Source organism: Populus trichocarpa, chromosome 11, assembly GCF_000002775.5.
Source record: "Populus trichocarpa isolate Nisqually-1 chromosome 11, P.trichocarpa_v4.1, whole genome shotgun sequence".
NCBI classification, from domain to species: domain Eukaryota; kingdom Viridiplantae; phylum Streptophyta; class Magnoliopsida; order Malpighiales; family Salicaceae; genus Populus; species Populus trichocarpa.
Window position 1 is genome coordinate 3,217,542 of NC_037295.2, and position 19,599 is coordinate 3,237,140.

The window sequence follows — 19,599 nt, forward strand, 5'->3', positions numbered from 1 at the left end:
AAAAAAAAAAAATTTCAGTTCATCTTTCCACCTTGATTCATTGGTAATTAAATTTCAAAATTTACCTCGTACCTTTATATTTTTATGAGATTATCATATTCTCAATTAATTTTTTTATTATCAAATAAAATAATTAAGACATTTTAAAAATATTTAAAATATATATTTCCATAGTATTAGTAAGGGTTTATGTTTTTACGATTAATTTTTATTTTTAAGTTGTTGTCATTGGCTTTTCACATATTCTTTTTATTAAATTAATGACACGTGTCCTCCATGTCCTAGATTTTTCTTACTCTTTCAAGACACTATCATCACCTAAATAGGAAAGTCATCACCTATATATTAAACTTTCCTCCAGACAGGGAAGTTAGTAGTCCCTTCAGACACAGACCACAAGGGGTACATTGGGGCATCTTGAAACTCCGGCGAACCTTTTAAAACAATCCAGCTGAGCCATTAAATAACAAGATTAGCTACAGTGGCATGAAATCATTGAAAGAAAAGAGAGAAGGATAAGAAGCAGAGAGATTGAAAACGAAAAAGGTGCTCACATTGCATTGCAGTATTTAAACATTAAAGCTGCTCAAAGTGAAACTACTAGTGAATCTGTTGGTGGCCATCTGAATAAATCCGAATTTCATCCATCACTAGTTTACACATTCACTCGTATCCTGGGGTTGGAAAATTCAATAAAAGTCATATGAACCATGACGCAAACACTGCGAATCAGGCAGATGGAAACGAGAAGGTAACCTGACAATATGATTAGATGATTATATACTTCAATTTGTGCTACTAACTGAATGCTCAGGCAATCACTGTTTATAATATCAATATGATTGAATGAGCAGGCAACAATGAATTACAATATGGAAATCAACCAGTTCGGTGCCACCGGAAAATCTACAAATCCCATAAATTGCCATTTAGCCAAGATCAAGAGAGGGTAGGTTCTCTGAGAAACAGAAATGATAGCTAACATGCTAATCAACTGAGCTCTTTCAAGCTTCCCACCAATCAGTGAATATGCAGCTTAAAAATAAAAATTGATGTTCTAAGCTTTCAGCTCGCAAAGTCCACAATCTATGTTTTGTTTCTTTCTACCATTACATATTGCACACCTGTTACAAAAGTACTTGCTGTAGTTTATGTTTAGTCATCTGGAAATTCAAATTAACTTCTTGCTATGTATAACTTGTCTCCTGTCATGCCAACATTCACCATCAAAATGTCATGTTGGCTACAAGTTTAAAAACCAGCTCAAGTAGTACGTCCATTGCATACAAACGAAAGAAATAATTGAATTGAAAATGATTTACTTCTTTTTTGTTTTAGTTCCTCAAGAGGGAAGGGAAAAAAGGCTAAATTTACAATGAAATGAAAAACTAAAGTAAAGAATAGAATGTCAAGTCTTTATTACATTCCTTTCTTGCCCCGTCCTCATCATCATTTTGTGTGCTGGGGGAAATGATATGTTAAATTCAGCACAATAAATACAAAAGGACAAAATTTCATGGAAAAAAACGGAAATGCTGGAGATTTCTAGGGAAAACAAATGGCCTACTCTTGTTATTTCTTAAAACTGTAATAATTTCCGAGTCCTTGGACTGTCAAATTTGTTATTTTAGAAACAGCATCGCAAAAAAAGAAAAGAAAAACCTGCTTATGGGGCCATCAACCCATCAATTGTATAGGAAAGAGACTTAGCCCAGTCAGCTTGAAGAAGCAGTGTTTGTAATGTCTGCATCACATTGTATTCTGGATCTAGCTTACGCTGCCATCCCTAAAGAAATTGAAAAACACCAAAAGTAAGATATTAAATTACACCCCTGTTAATGATAACAATCACTAATAAATTGCAGAGGTCCCCCCTTATAGCCAGTAAGCATGATATTACATTACACATCACTATTTGGCTGCCTCTGGGGCTCCTTTGGCCAACACCAAATTTACTTTCATTTTGCAGAAATCAATAAACAAAAACTACAATCTTATATGGTTAAGGAAAGCAGGAAATCGAAAGGTAGAAGAGTGAAGAAGAAACATCAAAAGTTTTGCAGTAGAATTACTAGTATTCCATAATTCCAAGTTTTGAATACCCAATTCAAGTCCATACATTATAACCAAAAAGAGGAAGGGGAAGTTTATTGCCCCATTCTTAGATCTTTTTTTAAAACAAAAGTCTTAGATATATTCAGTTCCGAAATAATCAACATGTATATTCAGTATTTCTTTATACTCTACACCTGCTGTATGCATAAAAAGCACTTTATCCTTTGCCTACCAGTTATTTTCCCTACCCTGTTGCTAACAACATCAAAACAAAAAATTGAATTTTGTAATCCTTTTTAATTTCTAGCATTAGTGTTAGACCTTTCATACTTGTGTGACCATTTAGATATAGTAGTCATAATTAGGAAGTGGCCCATGACTTCTATACACAAACATGCAAATTTTCTAATGTGACGATCAAGTATCCCAAGTATACAACTTAATATGACTAATAAGAATCATCCTCTATATTTAATACGTGGGTAGTTGATAAAATTCTGAGTTGATTCTAATGTAAGACTATTGACTTGATAGAAATATAAAATACCAGTGTCTTGTAAGCTTGAAGTTTTGAAATTAGTGTCTTTTTCTTGCATTTTCAAGGAAAATCATAACTCTTGAATCTACCTAACCAATTCCTTTTCAGTTTGTCCATGTCAATAATATATATTTGCTATTTTGATTAAAATTTGATTTTTTGATTAATAGATTCAAATTCTTTTTTTATAATTAGAAAAGTGAACAAATAATGTAGTCCATGTAAGTGAATTTATAGTTCAGTATTTAGTCCTGGACCTAACTTTTCAAGATCACAGCTATTAAGGACTTGCAGACTTGCAATGAGAATTTGTTAAATTATTCATAATTTAAGAAACCATTGATAAATTTGATGACTTATTCCACTGAATATCAATTGATTCCAATTTGCTGACTTATCCAAATCATAATCACTTTGACACATGCAATACAAGCAAACATGAAAAAATGTTTATAGTCATGGAGAGTGATTCATGCTTGAACCCAATTTTCAAACATTGTAGTCCACAATTCCCAAGTTTCACAAATCTGACCCTGATCTCAACCAAGCAAAGATTTCTCACATAAGTCTTAGATCATTTTTTTAACTGGTCTTAGATATATTCAGTTCTTAGATAATTAACATCATCTTTTGCCTTTCTTCATAAAAAGCACTTTATTGCTTTGCCTACCAGTTCTTTCTCTACCCTGTTGCTAAAAACATCAAAGAAACTTTGCTAGTGTACTTCTAATGAAACATTATGGCAATAGTAAAGAACTAAATTACCTCAAGAACCAAAGTTGTGACCATGACAGTGCAAACATTGCCATCAATATTAACTCTGTGACGCCTGACTTTCTCAAGTAATTGCTGCATGCACTCTGCAGGATGGACTAGATCACCCTGAGCGGTACCCCAGAATGTGAATGCCTCTTCCACCTCCTGTAAGAAAAGGAAGATGGTATCGCAAGTCAAGATACTCCAAAAGAAGAAGGGTGGGAAGGATATCAAAATGCTCATGACTCTGTTGTGAGAGTATTAGGCCATCAATAAATTACTTGCTTGAGAAAAACTTCTCTTCACTAAACATGTTAAATTTAAAATCACTGCAAACTATCCAATAACCTTAATAGACTGTTATTCTCTTATATTCACAATAACTCTTCGCTTAGAGAGATATAACTTTCAAGCCTACCTGTGTTTTACTACCTAATCAAATAAAAATGGAAAAGCAATTAATAGAACCAAAGAAATAACATATCATTTTTCAATTTGTCACCACAGCCTACAACTAACATAAAATTCAATCATCCTCGTAGTGAAGGTACTCATCGCATTCTTAACACAATTATAACCAGTCAAACGAGAAAACAAATCTATGCAACCAATATCCTACCTCTATAAAGGCCTTTGGATTTGGGCAGTTTTGTCGCTTTGACAATCTTAGTGTGCATTCTGCTGCAGTGCGGCCATCCCGGCGGGCAATTGCTTTAAAAAAATCAATCAAATTCACACGATCACCCTGAGAAAGTTCAGCAGTCATGCCTACATCGAGGAAAACAACATGAGGCTTTGATTTAAAGAGCCGTTTCCGAGAACTGTTCGGAGAAACCCGGACGAGGATATTTCCAGGATGCATGTCTGCATGAATAAAGTTGTCCACCTGAAACAAGAAATACCCCATTTTCTAACTGAAAAGCACTTAACAATCCTCGACTCATCATTGGGAACTTAGAGACAACACAAACACACACGAATAAAGTGTGCAAAAATTTACCAGAAGCATTTTGAGAAGTGCATGAGTCCCGATGTGCGCAAGTGCAGTTTTAATCCAATTATGCCCTTCAAGGTCATCTACATAATGCGAGACACTTTCTCCTTGCTCATACGATTCCACCAAAACAGCAGGATGCACAAGTGGATAAACAGGCTTCGGAAAAGAAACATCCTTCCACCTTCGGAAGTTATATATAAAGCGGCTTAAATGTGCAGCTTCCCTTGCAAGGTCAACTTGAGACATCATGAAAACAGCGAACTGTTGCACACTCTCGTCAAGTCTCAACCAATTCAAAGCTGGAAGAAATGTTGATATCTTTGCAACCAAGTTTATTATCATAAAGTCTCTTCTAATTGATTCACCAACACCAGGATGTCTAACCTTTACAGCAACCACCGTAGGCTTTGTCTGTTTTTTCCCAGGGTAGTGACATTTCAAAGAGGCCCGATGCACTTGAGCAATACTTCCAGATGCTACAGGAACCTCTTCAAAACCCTCAAAAATTTCAGAAAGTTTGCGACCAAATGCTCTTTCAATAGTTTTCTTCGTGTACGCAAAACTATGTTCAGGAGCTTTAGAATGTAGCTCTGAAAGCTTGGTGCATAAGTCTCTAGGAAATAGATCCGGTCGGGTAGCTGCCCATTGACCCCATTTTATAAATGCTGGACCTGCTTTCTCCAGTGTCCGATGAACAACATGAAGCCACATTTTCCTAAACTCTGGCCCACAAGAATCAGCAAATGGAGCCATCAACAAGCTGGGTGAGAACAAAATTGCTAAATATATAGCTCTCACTAACAACACAAATGCTTCTACAATAGCAGATACTAACGACGTCACATAAGCATGCCCATCTTGTGCACGCATATACAAAGAACCAGGATAATAATCCGGTTCCACCAATGTTCTTTGTGCCCATGCCACCTGCCCACATGTCAACACTAAAGCACTTGGGACCACCAACTGAGACCGCGTCAAAGCCAAGCTAACTGCTTGAGCTATCCTACTTATCCGAGGAAAACTCCAGCCACTAGCAGAACCTTTCCTAAATAGCCTTTTCCAGGCAAGCTGGGCATTGTGTGTCACCGCATCACTTGTAAATGAATAATTCCTTGTAAAACACCTACGGCCAAACTGCTCTTTAATATTGCACAATGCAAATGACGAATACTCTCTACTTGGAAAGCTATACTGCGAGTAATTTCTAAATTGCGGCAAATGCAAACAAACTGAAACTACTGTCCCATGCTCTTTTACTTCCAATAATTGATCACTACTTTTCTGTTTACCAAAAATCAACACCGTAACTTTTTTTATATTTCCAGTTGTCAAAAACCTGCAATACCAAAATTACATGATCGCATCAAATATTTCAGAAAATGTTTAGAATTTCAAAAATGAACTCCAAAAATACATATACTGTAGAACAACATTATAAGCTCAAAAAAAAAAAAACCTTTTCCATGTATTTATAACAATAAGAAACACAAAAAAAAATGTCATATATCAAGCAGACAGTCATAGCTAAGGTTTAACAAGAACGAGGATTAAATTCAAAAGACAACACCTTTCTTTTGTTTTTGGCTTTAATACAAGGGAAACACAATTGGGTCTCAGTTCTTACACTTTAACCATCAAAATTGCATATGAATTCAAGACCTTTGACTTTGGATTTGTAAATCCAATGCAATCTCTTCTCTAGAAACCCACGCTGAGCAACAATTAAAGTCCATCCATTGTACATGATGACCGACCAAATTTAACTCCTATGCGTGTGGACGATTGTCTAAATTAAACTCCATCAAGCACTGAAAACAGTCTAAAACTGATCACTAAATTTGTTTGAGACACATCCTAGCACACAATATTTGAAGAAAGAATCTCCATGGACTCTTCCTCTTTCACGTGCGATTGGTCTTATCTACAAAAAATTACAATAGATGCGTTGAAAATTGAAATGCTACAAGACCAAGATGAAATGTCACTATGAGCTAGATTTGGCAATGAAGAAGATAACCTCTGCCCCAAAGGTCATCTACTTGTGTATGTGAGCTACTAGCTACAAGCTACTTGTTACTATGTTTTTGGCTATGGATTCTCAGGGTGAGTCTCGTAAGGACACTACTTCAGGTTCATCAAAGAAATTGCAAAAAACAGATGGGATTTTCTGGTATACTAAGCAGACAGCAAAAATCTAATCCAGGTTTCACGTAATTACTTGAATACAATAAATTATATATTGAAATCTATACATCAGCATTGATGCTTGAGTTCTGATTCTTTACATACTGAATTTTACCTCAACATGAAGACTTCTGCAACAGGAACAGAATTAAGGTTAGGTATTGTGATGGATCATCATTCACGGGCAATGTGGAGGACTTGTGACATGGTTTTTAACCCTAGATTGGGAAGGTTTAATCCAATCAGTTCTGGTTATATATAATCTTTTAATAATTCATCTAGGGATCAGCAAAGAAAACTTCCCAATGCTAATATCTTAATCTTTTTCTTTCTTTTTCTTTTCCTCAACTAGTCTGATCGTGTAAGGAAAGAGGCATAAAAGGTGAGGGCCGCAGGAGAAGAGCGAAACAGAGAACGGCAGAACTGCTTCTTATGAATGCTTGGCTGAAAGCTTATGCTTCTAAAACCTATCTATACTGTAAAATACACTCACTGAGCTACTACCCTAACCCTTTAATTATTATTTTTTGCATTACAGTTATAAACGACATTTTTTAAAAATATGATTTTTCCTATAATTTCTAGCCCTAGATAAGGAATTATGAACTCGATTACAGAATTTAAATGCGTGATTAACCAAAATTAATAGCTCAAATTTAAGAAAACAAATAAAATATAAAACCGAATTAACTCAGTGAGAGGAGGATGATTCCATGAACCTGAACATGGCGATCAGAACCAAGAGGATTAACTGATGAAGCTAAAGTGCGCAGGCGGTGGAAAATGGCTGCTCTGTTGATTGTTGTCGTTGATGCATGCATTTTCTCATGGATTTCTCTCCCTAGGGGGGCTTTTTAACGGTGCATTTTTTTATTACTCGCTGACCTTGGAAAAACGCATCGTTTTATGGGATTTTGGAGGCGGAGGCGGAGGCGGAGGAGAGGTTGGGTTGAGGGTGGCCAACGGCGCAAGAAAGAGGGAGAAAAGAGAGGAGCTGGGAGCCTGGGACTGTAATTTTGGAAACTTGCACCCACGGGGTTATGAATGGGCCGTGCTACCTGGTCTTCGTGGGCTTTACGCTATCTGTTATCTTGGGTCCACAGGTTTAAGAATCATTTTCGCAAATGTTTGTTTCTGAAATATTCTAAAAAATTACTAATTGTTTGCTTTTGGTTAGTATTGGATGACTGAAAAGATAGATATACGAGAGATAGAAATCTGTTTGATCGAATATATATAGATATAAATATAAAATAATTTTATATTTATAATAATTTTAAAGTAATTTTTTATATTTTAAAAATAATAAGTGTAGAGAGACTTATCTTATAATTTTTATTATCTTTATTTTTTTATTCTGAAACAATAATCAAATGCTACTAATTATGCTACTAATTTTATTTATAAACTTAAAATTTTATTTTTTACAATAATTTATCTACAAGAACTTTCTATTTTTTTATTAACATGATAAAAAAACCATTTACTAATTTATTATTATGCGCCAAATAATGGAATTTACAAATAATACATATATTTCATGAATAATATATGCAAGTTGTTTCATTTTGTGATCAAGATTTGAATTACATAAGTCAAGGAGAAGATTAGGTAGATAAATGATATAATATTGCACTCATGGGGTTTTTTTTTTTCCCCTCTTAAAAGCACCACTTGGATTCAATTAATATGTTTATGGATAAAAAGTGTTTGGTATTATGGTATATAATATTTTTTAAAAGTGTTTTTTAATTAAAAATATATTAAAATGTTATTGTTTTAGATTTTTATTTATTTTTAACATTAGCACATTAATAAACACCTAAAAAATATTAATTTAATAAATTTTTTGAATGAAAAACACTTTGAAAACCAGGTTGTAAGGCTAAAATAAACACTCATGATGTATTTTTTGTGCTGTAGAAAAAAGTTTTAATTGTGGTATCAAAATAATAAATTTAAGACCAATATTAAATTAACCTGCTATAATATTTTAATATTATTGATTTAAATTATATTATAAAATAATTGTAAAATTTGAATGAGTAGTTTAAAAAATTAAATTTGAAGTTGGATAATTCACTGTTTCAAAATAGATTTTGAAATTTTTAAATCATAAACCACCCAAGAACAACAATTGACTTTCTCACTAAAAAATAAATTAATAATTGGTATTCTGACCATCAAACAGGTTAAAATTAATGTTAACGGGTTTCATTAGGCAAAGAGAGTTTTATGGTGGTTGTTTTAAGTCTCAATGTAACCTAAAAAGCTAGATCTAGGTCAATGATGCAATATTTTTTCTGGTTTGATTTAGTGGTTTGAACTGTTTTTTGGGTTTAATGAGTTGATAGATTGGTTTCCTGGTGTTCTAAGAGTGTTTGTAGGGTTTTTTTGTAGTTAAAATGGGTTGAAAAACTTGTTTTTAGGTAAAAAAACTTGTAGGCTCGATTTTCCGATCACTACAGTAGTGACAAGAATCCGAGTACAAACAGTAACATATCATTTGCCTATTTTTTTTTTTAGAAAATAAAAAAAGAGACAGAAGACTTGTCATATGTCCCTTTAAGCTCAGGCGTGCAAGTCTAGGCTTTGACGCCCACATGTTTGGTCTTTTTTCTTCCTTCTCAATTAATATCATTTTTATATCTTTTTTTAAGTTTTTTTAAGTTTTTTTTTTCTACATCATTTTTTTGGCTTATTTAACATTTTTTAAATAATGATTATTTTTTTTAATTATATTAAATATCTTTAATTTTTTATGAGGTTAATATGATTCATTTGTAATATATATATTAAAAAAAATTTATAAATTAAAAATATTTATTTTTATACTATTTTTAATATGTATAACCTTACAAGATATTTTTTTTCTTTTTATTTTATGTAATAAATTTTATGTGCATGTTAATTTCTATTACAAATTGATTTGAATAAATAAATTTTTTAAACACAACCAGATAAATAATTTGTGTTGTGCTATTAAATATCTTGATTTATATTTATCTTTTATATCTAGATCATAAATTTCACATACTAACTAAACTTTGTCCAGAAAAATATTTTTTTATTTTATTTTTTATTGTTATCTTGTTTTTTATTATATAATCAAATTACTCAAAATTTAACTCTCGAATTTTTGTTACTTCTTTAGAAACATGATGGTTTCCTTTCTTTCTGGTTAAAAGAAAAAATTGACACCACGGGCCACCAATACATACATATATATATATATATATATATATATAGACACACACACATAGATACACACACACACACACACACACACATATATATATATATACATAGACATGCACACACGCCACACTTCATAACTTATCTTGTTCTATCAAAGAATAGCCTTAGACCTCGGCTAGCTAGCCACACCACGTATGGAAGCCATGGCCCAAGTTTGGACATTACACAGCGAACCACAAAAATGTAACCATCCATAAATAGTATTCTTACTACTGGCTAAGTGGCTATGACATAATGGACAGGTATGCCTTGACGTCAATACAAGTTAATCACAAACCTGATTTAATGCCATTTATTTCCTTTAAATTTCTTTGACTCAGATTTTCACTGCGGGGTTGGGATTAAGAAGTTGCCATTTAAGGTTTATAGGGAATCCGGTACACTGGTTTTGTATGAAATTCTAAAATAAAAGATAGGTTTTATATGAAATTTCAAAGTAACAGACTAAATATGGATAAGAAATATAGTAGCACTACATTATCTGAGGTAAACTATATTATATGATCTAAATATGGTTTTAATGTATTGATGGGTTCATAACTGATGGTTCGTCTATGGCTTAAAATAAAGATTTATTCTTATAAATAAATCTAGAGTTTTGAGTTCATTATAGGCTTGTATGTCTAGATAAATTCCTGTGGAAAGAAACCTTGTAGGTGCTCTGACAGGGTTCACCTATTCTGGAAAGTAAAAAATTTTTCCACAACTCGAATGTTGTGGTGAAAATACTCTCAATTAAAATAAATAAATATCCAAAATAAGTTTTGGAATTTTCAAGTCAACTTTTGGAATTTAAAAGCCTTAAGAATGAACAACCAAAGTCTTGTTGCCTAACATGAGGTCTATACCCACATGGACTTGGAATGATGCGAAGCCCAAGGGTGATGGGTTTTGTAGCTTATCAGATCCATGTTTGTTTTGGGTCAGCGCATAGCTGAACCTAAGAACATTAGGTATGGTAGATCACCAGACTCACGTTTGTTTAGGCCCAGCATGTAGTTGAACTCAAAAATATTGGGTCTGACAGATCGTCATACCCACGTCTATTTATGCTCAACATGTAGCTTAATCCGGGAACGTTAGGTCTGACAACTTGTTAAACCCACTCCAGTTTGGGCTCAGCGTGTGGCTAATCTCAAGGACGTTAGGTCTGACAACTTATCAAACCCAAGTCATTTTAAGCTCAGCATGTGACTAATCTCAAAGATTTTGGGTCTTAAAACTTGCTAGCTCCATGTCAATTTCGGTTTAGCATGTGGATGAACATAAGGACGTTGGGTCTGGAAACTTGCCAGATCCATGTCTGTTTAGATTTAGCGCGAACGTTAAGTTTAACGCTTTATCAGACTCGTATGTATTTGAGTTCAATATATAGCTAAACTAAAGAATGTTGGGCTTGAAAGCAAGCCAAATCTTTAACATAAGAGCCTCATATTGTGTCAAGTCTAGATATATAAAATTATTACCTGTCTTTGGCTTTTTAAATATAAACTTAGGCTAAAAAATGATTTTTTAGAAATACATTGATACATCAATTTTTAGTTTGCACTTTTTAGTTAGTCCAGCTAGCTATTTTCTCATCAATACACACAAAAATATTGTTTGTTCATTAGGATTTGAAGTATTTTCAAAAGTCTGGACAATTATTGTTGTATTTAATGGTGAGCTGGGAATTATATTCAACGTAAATAATTTGTTGAATTTGTCACTGATATTAATACTATATTTTGAAAATGGTCACTCGTGGCATATTTAAGATTGTAACGTATGGTATTTTTTAAAATAATTTTTATTTAAAAATATATTAAAATAATTTTTTTATATTTTTGATATCAGCATATCAAAATATATCATTAAAAAATATTAAAAAAAATAGTTTTTTGAAATTAACCATGTATTATTAAAGTTGGGACTCAATCTGAATTCTAAAATCTCTTATTTTGCAAGACATTTATTTAAGCAACAAGCGGCAACCTTAAATGCCATTTACTGTAAAAGTTTAACTTATTAGTGAGCAATTTATCTTTTGGTGTAGATCTAATCTCAACTTTAATTGGATTAATAATAATTAATGAAAATTGACTATGATCACACTAATTTTTTTTATGTTTTAATTTGAGTGTCGTCGGACTTTCTTCACCATGCGTGTTGCTTTTGTGTGAAACAAATTAGTCAATTAGTTCATGCTGGCAATGGAACTTTGGACTTTGGTTGATATTGAAACCGCACTTTAGGTTGTGTAATAACAAATCAAAGTAACCAGTAATAATATTAAACAAATCATTGCAACCTCAAAGATTATCACCTTTTGTCCCAAGTTACACAATTATATATTAAAAAAAGTGTGGTTGAAAGTGGGGGTAAGGTTGTCTTTTAAATTATTTTTTATTTGGAAATGTATTAAAATAATATTTTTTATTTTATAAAATTAATTCTTAATATAAACACATTAAAATAATTAAAAAATACAAAAAAATAATTTTAAACAAACAAGAAATTTCAAAATTTAAATAAACAATGTTTTAACCGCATTGCTAAATATCCGAAATTAAGGATACACTTCAGCTTCTTGCCTACTTTCATCCCATTGTCTCAGCAAAACAAAAATAGAAGGCTGGAACCATTTAGGTGGTAGCCTAGTGGTAAGAGTTTGGGACTAAGAGGTTTGCTTCCTTCTGTGGTCTCAGGTTCGAGCCCTGTGGTTGCTCATATGATGGCCACTGGAGGCTTACATGGTCGATAACTTTAGGACCCGTAGGATTAGTCGAAGTGCACGCAAACTGACCCGGATACCCATGTTAAAAAAAAAAGGCTGGAGTCCACAATTTCTGACCTTAAAATTAATTTTATAGTGTAAAGAATCCCAAAAAAAGACAAATCTTGGTCAATAAGGCAATGGGTCCAAGGAAACAAAATCAATTTATCAAGAGGCCCCCTTTTTCCCATATGGTGCCCATTTTTTCTTTAGTGAAAGCTGCTGCAGTTGTCGTCCTCAGAGCAAGAAAACAAGAGAAACAAAGCAAGCAAAAGCAAAACATGGAAAATAAAGCCAATGGCAAAGACATAAGAAGAACACTTCAAAGAGCTTACTTTATTCAAACCATCGAGGAGGCTTTTTCTTTGGACGGTGGATCAAGAAAGTGAAATCTGTCATTCCTGAGGTCGGCTCGTTGTCAAATCTACACAAGCTACGTCCGTACCGTTACCTTTATACTGCAAAATTGTCTTTATGACTTCGTTTGCAACGCATTCTTTCAAAATTTTAAAAAATAAATTATATGTTTTGGATTATTTTGATATGTTAATTTTAAAAATAATTTTTTAAAAATAAAAAAAATATTATTTTAATATATTTCATCATAAAAAACATTTTAAAAAACAATTACAGTAATATTCCAAAAAAATCTTTTCAAAATTTAATTTAAATATTAATGCCATGGATTTGGATATTTTTCCTTTGGAATAGCAAAAGGTTTTGGTAAATGTAAGAAAATATTAAAAAAAAACAGCATAACTTTAATAAAGATATAAATAAAAATAATGATTTTGACTAAAAAAATCAAACCGTAAACTACTCCTACCTCTAACCCTAAACTAATAGTATAAAGAAGTTTTAAATAGTACCACAACCCTAAATTAAAAAAAAAACATTTATAAATACCGACATTGATTGCTAATTCTAAAAATAACAATAATTAATAACCCTAAAAACAAACCCTGAATAAATATAATAAAATATTTTTTTTTGGTTTTTTGGTTTTTTTAATATTATTATTTAATATGAAGTTTTAATTGAATTTTATTTTTGATATCAAGTTGATAGTAAACCTTAAGCAAACCAGATGATAAATTAAAAAAAAAAACAAAAAAAAAAGATTTTGTTATCTTAGGCGGGGTTTCCAGAATTTTTGTCAAACTTTGCTAATTAAAGAAAAAAAAAACCACGAATTTCATATTTTTCACACGAAAAAGAATTTAGTGTCGGCTCAACGTGTACACCTGGCACCCTAACGTGGGACTTGAGGTGTTGAATGGAGGCAGAAAGGGGAAGCAGAGACAGTAACCAAGCTAGACATGCTAAGCTGAAGTGTTTGCTGATTTGCTCACTTGAAGAAACTATTCATAGGTTACTTACTCATCATCAGATGTGGTTATAAATTGCCTTTTTGCCTGGGCATCTTTGACAAAAAGCATGACCACGATATGTACACGTCGACCATGAAATTAATTAGGCATGTGCATCAAGCTTTTTGTTTTCATGTTTTAATAATGTTTTTTTTAAAAAAACTAATTTTATTTTTATTTTATTTTTTGTTGCATCAAATTAATATTTTTTAATAGTTTAAATTGTTTTAATGTGTTGATATCAAAAATAAATTTTAATGTGCTGATATCAAAAATAAATTATTAGTAGTTGTTGCCTGGCGGTGTCGTGACTCAATGAAATCTGGTTCTTCCGTGCAACATACCGAGTTTTTGTACCAACTTGTACGCAATTTGTGTATCGACCTGAAATCAGGGTTGAATTATTAGGGTATTACGCCTCCGATTAGGATTAGGGGTGGATCAAAATTTATTTTTTTTAAATAATTATTTTTAAAATATTTTTACAATAATTCAATGTGTTAATGTTAATATATTTTAAAAATTCATAAGTATTTTTTGCTTGGAAATGCATCAAAATAATATTTTTTTTATTTTTAAAAAATTATTTCTGATATCATCATATTAAAATGATTTGAAAATATATAAAATAAATAATTTGAAATAAAAAAAATAAAAAATTAATTTTTTTTCATTTTAAAAATAAAAAAATAAACGGGCTCTGGTTTCCGTGCGAAACTTAGTCTTAACATATTCTAATTATAGTGTTGATTAAGTTAACCATACCACGTCACTTTCACTCAGTAGTGCTATTGCCTACTTTCTCTCAATGATTAACTCGCCAAGTTAATTACCTACTAATCTCACTTGATCATGAAATAATCACCGAGGGTAGCTTAGCCAATGTATCTAGAGGCTTGAGACCCCATAATTATCACAAGGTCAACCACTAATCCTAATTAACCACCAAAAAACGAAAATAAAACGGGACCCACTCTCTGCTATTGGATCCACGTGTCATCTAAAAAAATCTAACGTCATTAATAACATCTCTCTGGAGATAATTAATGATGCAAGGGTGGGAGGATACTAAAGAGACAAAAAACAGCACAGGAGCCCCGCCTTGATTTTCAATAAACCAAACTGTGGTCCCTACCTTTCCAAAAATCTTAAGTCACCGCTCAAATGTCGCCACGTACACGCTTTTTTTTTGTCAAAGTTTACCGTAATCCCCATGTAAATTACTCCTACTTGATGGGACAGTTAATCTCACAGGTGGCTGGGACACTTGTAGCCCTGTACGCCTTACATGCTCCGGCTGTCCTCGCCGGAATGGTTGCCGGTATTCGACTACTGTTGTCGGGTTCTTTGGAGCCATATCTTACTTACATATGATTGCTTGCTCCATAAAATTTGTGCCCTTTCCTTTTGCTTTTTTTTTCCAAAAGTTGGTCTCTAGCCATTAGCCAATAATAGCCAGTGCTATCGTTTTTCCTTTTTTTCAATCAAAATTTTAATTTTTTTTTTTAAATATCCATAGAAAATATGTTTTTTTTCTTGAGTTTGAGATAGGTTATTCTCATTTGAATAATTAATTTATTCATGAGAAATTTTTTATAACACAATTTGGTTTGCATTCATCATTGAGTTAATATTAATATGGAAACAAGGTTGCTTCATTATTATTATTATTATTATTATTATTATTTGAGAAAAGTTTTTATTATTATTAGTATGATATCCTGTTTGTTTTTGCATTTCAAAAGCGTTTTTAAATATTTTATTTTTCTTTACTTCAAATTAATATATTTTTGGTGTTTTTAAATCATTTTAATGAGCTGGTATAAAAAATAATTTTAAAAAAATAAAAAATATTATTTTAATAATTTTCTGAGTGAAAAACATTTTGAAAAGTAATCACAATCACACTCTCAAATAGATAAGTAACCTTCTATGAAATGATGTTTTTCTTTTTTATCTGATAAACTAAGTATTAAAAAAATTATTTCCGCACAAGTCCCGTGTGGAAAACTTGAATAAGAGTATATCTTGATTAAAGGAAATTTAAAACTCACGTAATTGAAATTTATAGACGTGATTAAAAAATTACATTTATAATAATAATAATAAAACATAAGAGTCTTATTGACGTAATTTTAGTGGGCCATTGTTGCCATCAAATGATTTTGCTTAACCCTTGAATAAATCTAATTTTAATTTTATGATAATAGTAAATTTGTAAGAAAAAGTCAACATAACCTAAATTAATATTTGTAATAAGTACCTTTTAACTTATCTTTATATTCAACCTTTAACTTATTAATAAGATTAACATTAATTAATGACATTATCGTTCTAATTACTATTATTATTATTATTATTATTAAAATAAACATAATAAACCAATAAAAAATATCAATTCAATCATAAACAATATCACAAAAACCTATATGATACTCATTCTGATCAAGAAATTGTCTTCATTGCTCATGCTTTTAAAACAAGTTATTAAAATTAGTTATGAATTTGTTATCATTTTCTTCACGATCCTCTATTCTTTTTCATTTCCTTCTATTAATATAATGATTCATTAGCTTGCTTTTATAACTTTATTGCCACTAATTACTAATTAATGAGTTAATTTTTCAATCTGTCTTTGTATATTGTTTTATTATCAATTCCTTTTTTAATGTTTTTTTCTCGATAGAGAATCCTACCATTCTCTTTCATTGAGCTCTATTTTTAGTAGTTTTAGATCTAGATTGATCAAGAAAAACATAAAATTTATAAACTGAATAAAAATATTATAAATAAAAATATTTTTCAAAACTAAATAAAAATAATGTCAATGAGTTACACTGTACTTCTCTGCCACCAAATAATTTTGTCAATATTTAAATCAACTTTAAGTCAGATACATTGAAATTGATTTTTATGTTTGTTTGTCTAGCTAGATTCCTAGCCTTCCTCTTATAGTTAAAGACTGGCCGTTTACGGAAAGCTTAAAGTTAATATAATATATGCACGGTCCAAGGAGAAACATTATTAAATATACTTTTTTTTTCCTGAATATTAAATTTAATTCTCAAGATCCTGCTAGCAGCATAAATAATTATTCAAAGTGTTATGCTCTGTAGCGGGTAATAAATAGGTGCACAGACATCTTCTTTGTATAATCATCAATAGAAGTGTAAATTCTTGAAATGATAATGTGATTATAATAAGATGGCATATTTTAATTAATATGATAAAATAATTGAATGACATGATCAATAATGGAAACTTCTTCCTAATATATTAAAAATAAGAAAATATGGGTTTATTGATGAGACTCTGGATTTACTTTTTAAAGAAGAAATTATTAATTTGAGTGTCATAAATTTTATGATTATTAAAATCTTATATAGTAATTAATTTTAAAGTTTTGAAAAATTAGTTAAGATACGCTTACCCGGACATCCACGGTAAACAAAAAAGAAAGAAAATTAAAAGAAAACATGAGCTATAAAGCTAGCTTGTTTTCTGATACTGTAATTAATTAATAAGTTAATTACATGAATAAAGTTTAACATCGTATTAAGCCAAGAAATTTGGATGGGAAATCGAAAATTGAGAAAGAAGAAACTGTTTGATCAACCTCATTAATTCCTAATACATTACATGAAGTTACTGACATCTAAAATATCTGGGATTTCGAATTTCAAGATGTTGCTGCAATAGCTATCCCTCTCATCTTCAGTGCTGCTGCAATTGATGTATGTTGAATTGGAGTTCAATGGCGCTGGACTTGAGGAAGGAGTTGATAAAACTGAAGCAAAACCAAAGGTTTGGTTGCTGTTATTGGAAATAAAAGTTGAGGCCTCAGAAGAAGGGTCTACAAGATCAGTCCCATGGCAGTTGTCGGCGCTGTTGTAACTTGATACTGCAGGCAGATAATAATCTTGTGATAAATTCGAGCCCATCCTGTTGCTTTGCCACTGATCATGTGTGCTTAACTGAGAATTTGGAGAGCTAAAGCTGGTAATAGTGCTTAATTGGTATTGGTCTACGTTGGGGTCCATTTGCTGTGCTTCATTAGAAAATGTAACACAAGGGGTGGTAGTCAATGTAGTGCACGTAGGCATTTCTTGACCTGGGATTTGAAACTGGTTAGCTTGATGAATTATCGATTGGTGCTGGCTTTGTTGGACTTGTGGGCTGGAAAGATGGTTTTCTTGATGACCATTTTGGAAAGCAAAATCTTGGGTTTGGTCACGTTGAGAAGATAAGAGAGATGTGGCTAGCCTTAAGAGTTCTGGGTCGCCTAGAGGTTGAACCCCAAGAATTCTTGACATGTTCATCCTGGAGGAGTCGTAAAGAGGCGAGTTGAGGATTGAGGAGAGGTCTAAAAGATCAAGCCTTGGACTATGAGTCACTGGATCAATTCCCATTCTCAGAAGCCTTTTCCTGATGTGTGTGTTCCAGTAGTTCTTGATTTCGTTGTCGGTTCTTCCAGGCAGTCGAGCAGCAATGGCAGACCACCTATACATCAAATATAAAACGAAGAAAAAGAAGTTAAAATCAAATTTTCCACGACTCCTTAACTCCACCTATGCATGTTTGTCAAAAGAAGACTTACTTGTTTCCCAAAATACCATGTAGCTGAATTATTGTCTCTTCTTCCTCGAAAGAAAATCGACCTCTCTTGATATCAGGCCTCAAATAGTTAGTCCAACGAAGACGACAACTCTTTCCACACCTCTGCAACCCTGAACAAAGTAAGAAACTAAACCCATCAACACCATGTCCACAAATTGAAGCCTAAGATAATTGAAGCATCAAAACCGATGTATAGAACAATAACATACCAGCATTCTTTGGAAGTGTTCTCCAGTTGCCATAGCCATGTTTTTGTATGTAATCAATCAGCTTCTGATCCTCATCTGGTGTCCACGGCCCTTTCTTTAGCCCGTTTTTTTCACAGCAAGGTGCCCTCCCCATGTTGCACTATCAAGTACTCCTGGCTATAGCAATTCGGTACTGTGCTTGCTAGAGAGAAAATCCAGAGGTAGATATTTTGCTTCAGTTTCTGAAAGTTGGAGCAAAGAAATGGATGCTGGGTCCGCATGGGCTTGTAGTTGTGTATAAATAGCCCTCCATGGGAAGGTTAGGAAACAAAATGAAGTCAAAGAGGATTCGGTGCCGTCCGCTGCTTAGCAACGTGTCCCTTCTCCTTGGAAAAATTAAAATGTAAAGTCTAATTTCTCTGTCACCATATCGTAAAATACGAAATTAATTTCTCATGCAAACTCTTACAAGTAATGTGTTTTAAATCTCATTTTTTGGTCCTATACCTATCATCCATGCCTTTTGGGTTCATATTAGCTGTCACCAACATGAAATAGCCACGTACTCCTCCCACCTTTAACATGACCTTTGCTGCAGGGTTTCTTCTTGAATTCATGCATGGCTCCATGCCACAAAGTTAAGATGGCTGGCTTGAGCTTGTCGTGTCTCTGCGTGTGTGGAAAACCATGCTGTCCCCTTTTAAATCATTGATGGGCTACTCATGTTGTCGAGGGCCTGTTCAATAATTTTAGCTGGATTTTTATGTAAATGATTAAGCAGTTTTAGTTTTGGGTGTAATAAATGAAGGAAGAGCATTTATGATGCAGATTGTGATAGTTCTCCTCCAATTATCTGTTCTGAGACTAGATTTTATTTG

The 19,599-nt window shown here is 32.3% G+C and overlaps 2 protein-coding genes across 7 annotated transcripts; both read right to left on the reverse strand.

Annotated features, from left to right (window-relative positions):
- Positions 1-191: 191 nt before the first annotated feature.
- Positions 192-7,550, reverse strand: LOC7496996 (uncharacterized). Of its 5 annotated transcripts, XR_002976812.2 has the most exons (7): positions 7,253-7,550; positions 4,350-5,685; positions 3,969-4,235; positions 3,359-3,514; positions 1,663-1,786; positions 555-674; positions 192-451 (listed from the first exon to the last, which is right to left on the reverse strand). XR_002976812.2 is itself a non-coding variant. In XM_024581428.2 (6 exons), the coding sequence occupies exons 1-5, from the start codon at positions 7,258-7,260 to the stop codon at positions 1,667-1,669; spliced, it is 1,887 nt and encodes a 628-aa protein (XP_024437196.2). In that variant the 5' UTR covers positions 7,261-7,550; the 3' UTR covers positions 436-674; positions 1,663-1,666. The 5 variants fall into 5 exon arrangements, 4 of the variants coding, with proteins under 4 accessions (XP_024437196.2, XP_052301102.1, XP_024437197.2 ...); XM_024581428.2 differs by having other exon boundaries at positions 436-674; XM_052445142.1 differs by lacking the exons at positions 192-451; positions 555-674 and adding an exon at positions 753-1,124.
- A 9,826-nt stretch (positions 7,551-17,376) lies between these two features.
- Positions 17,377-19,060, reverse strand: LOC7495273 (transcription factor MYB102). 2 transcript variants are annotated; one of them, XM_052445167.1, is made up of 3 exons: positions 18,743-19,060; positions 18,514-18,635; positions 17,377-18,416 (listed from the first exon to the last, which is right to left on the reverse strand). In XM_052445167.1, exons 1-3 carry the CDS (start codon positions 18,779-18,781, stop codon positions 17,552-17,554), a joined length of 1,026 nt encoding a protein of 341 aa, XP_052301127.1. In that variant the 5' UTR covers positions 18,782-19,060; the 3' UTR covers positions 17,377-17,551. The 2 variants fall into 2 exon arrangements, with proteins under 2 accessions (XP_052301127.1, XP_002316667.4); XM_002316631.4 differs by having other exon boundaries at positions 18,514-18,643; positions 18,743-19,048.
- Positions 19,061-19,599: the final 539 nt, after the last annotated feature.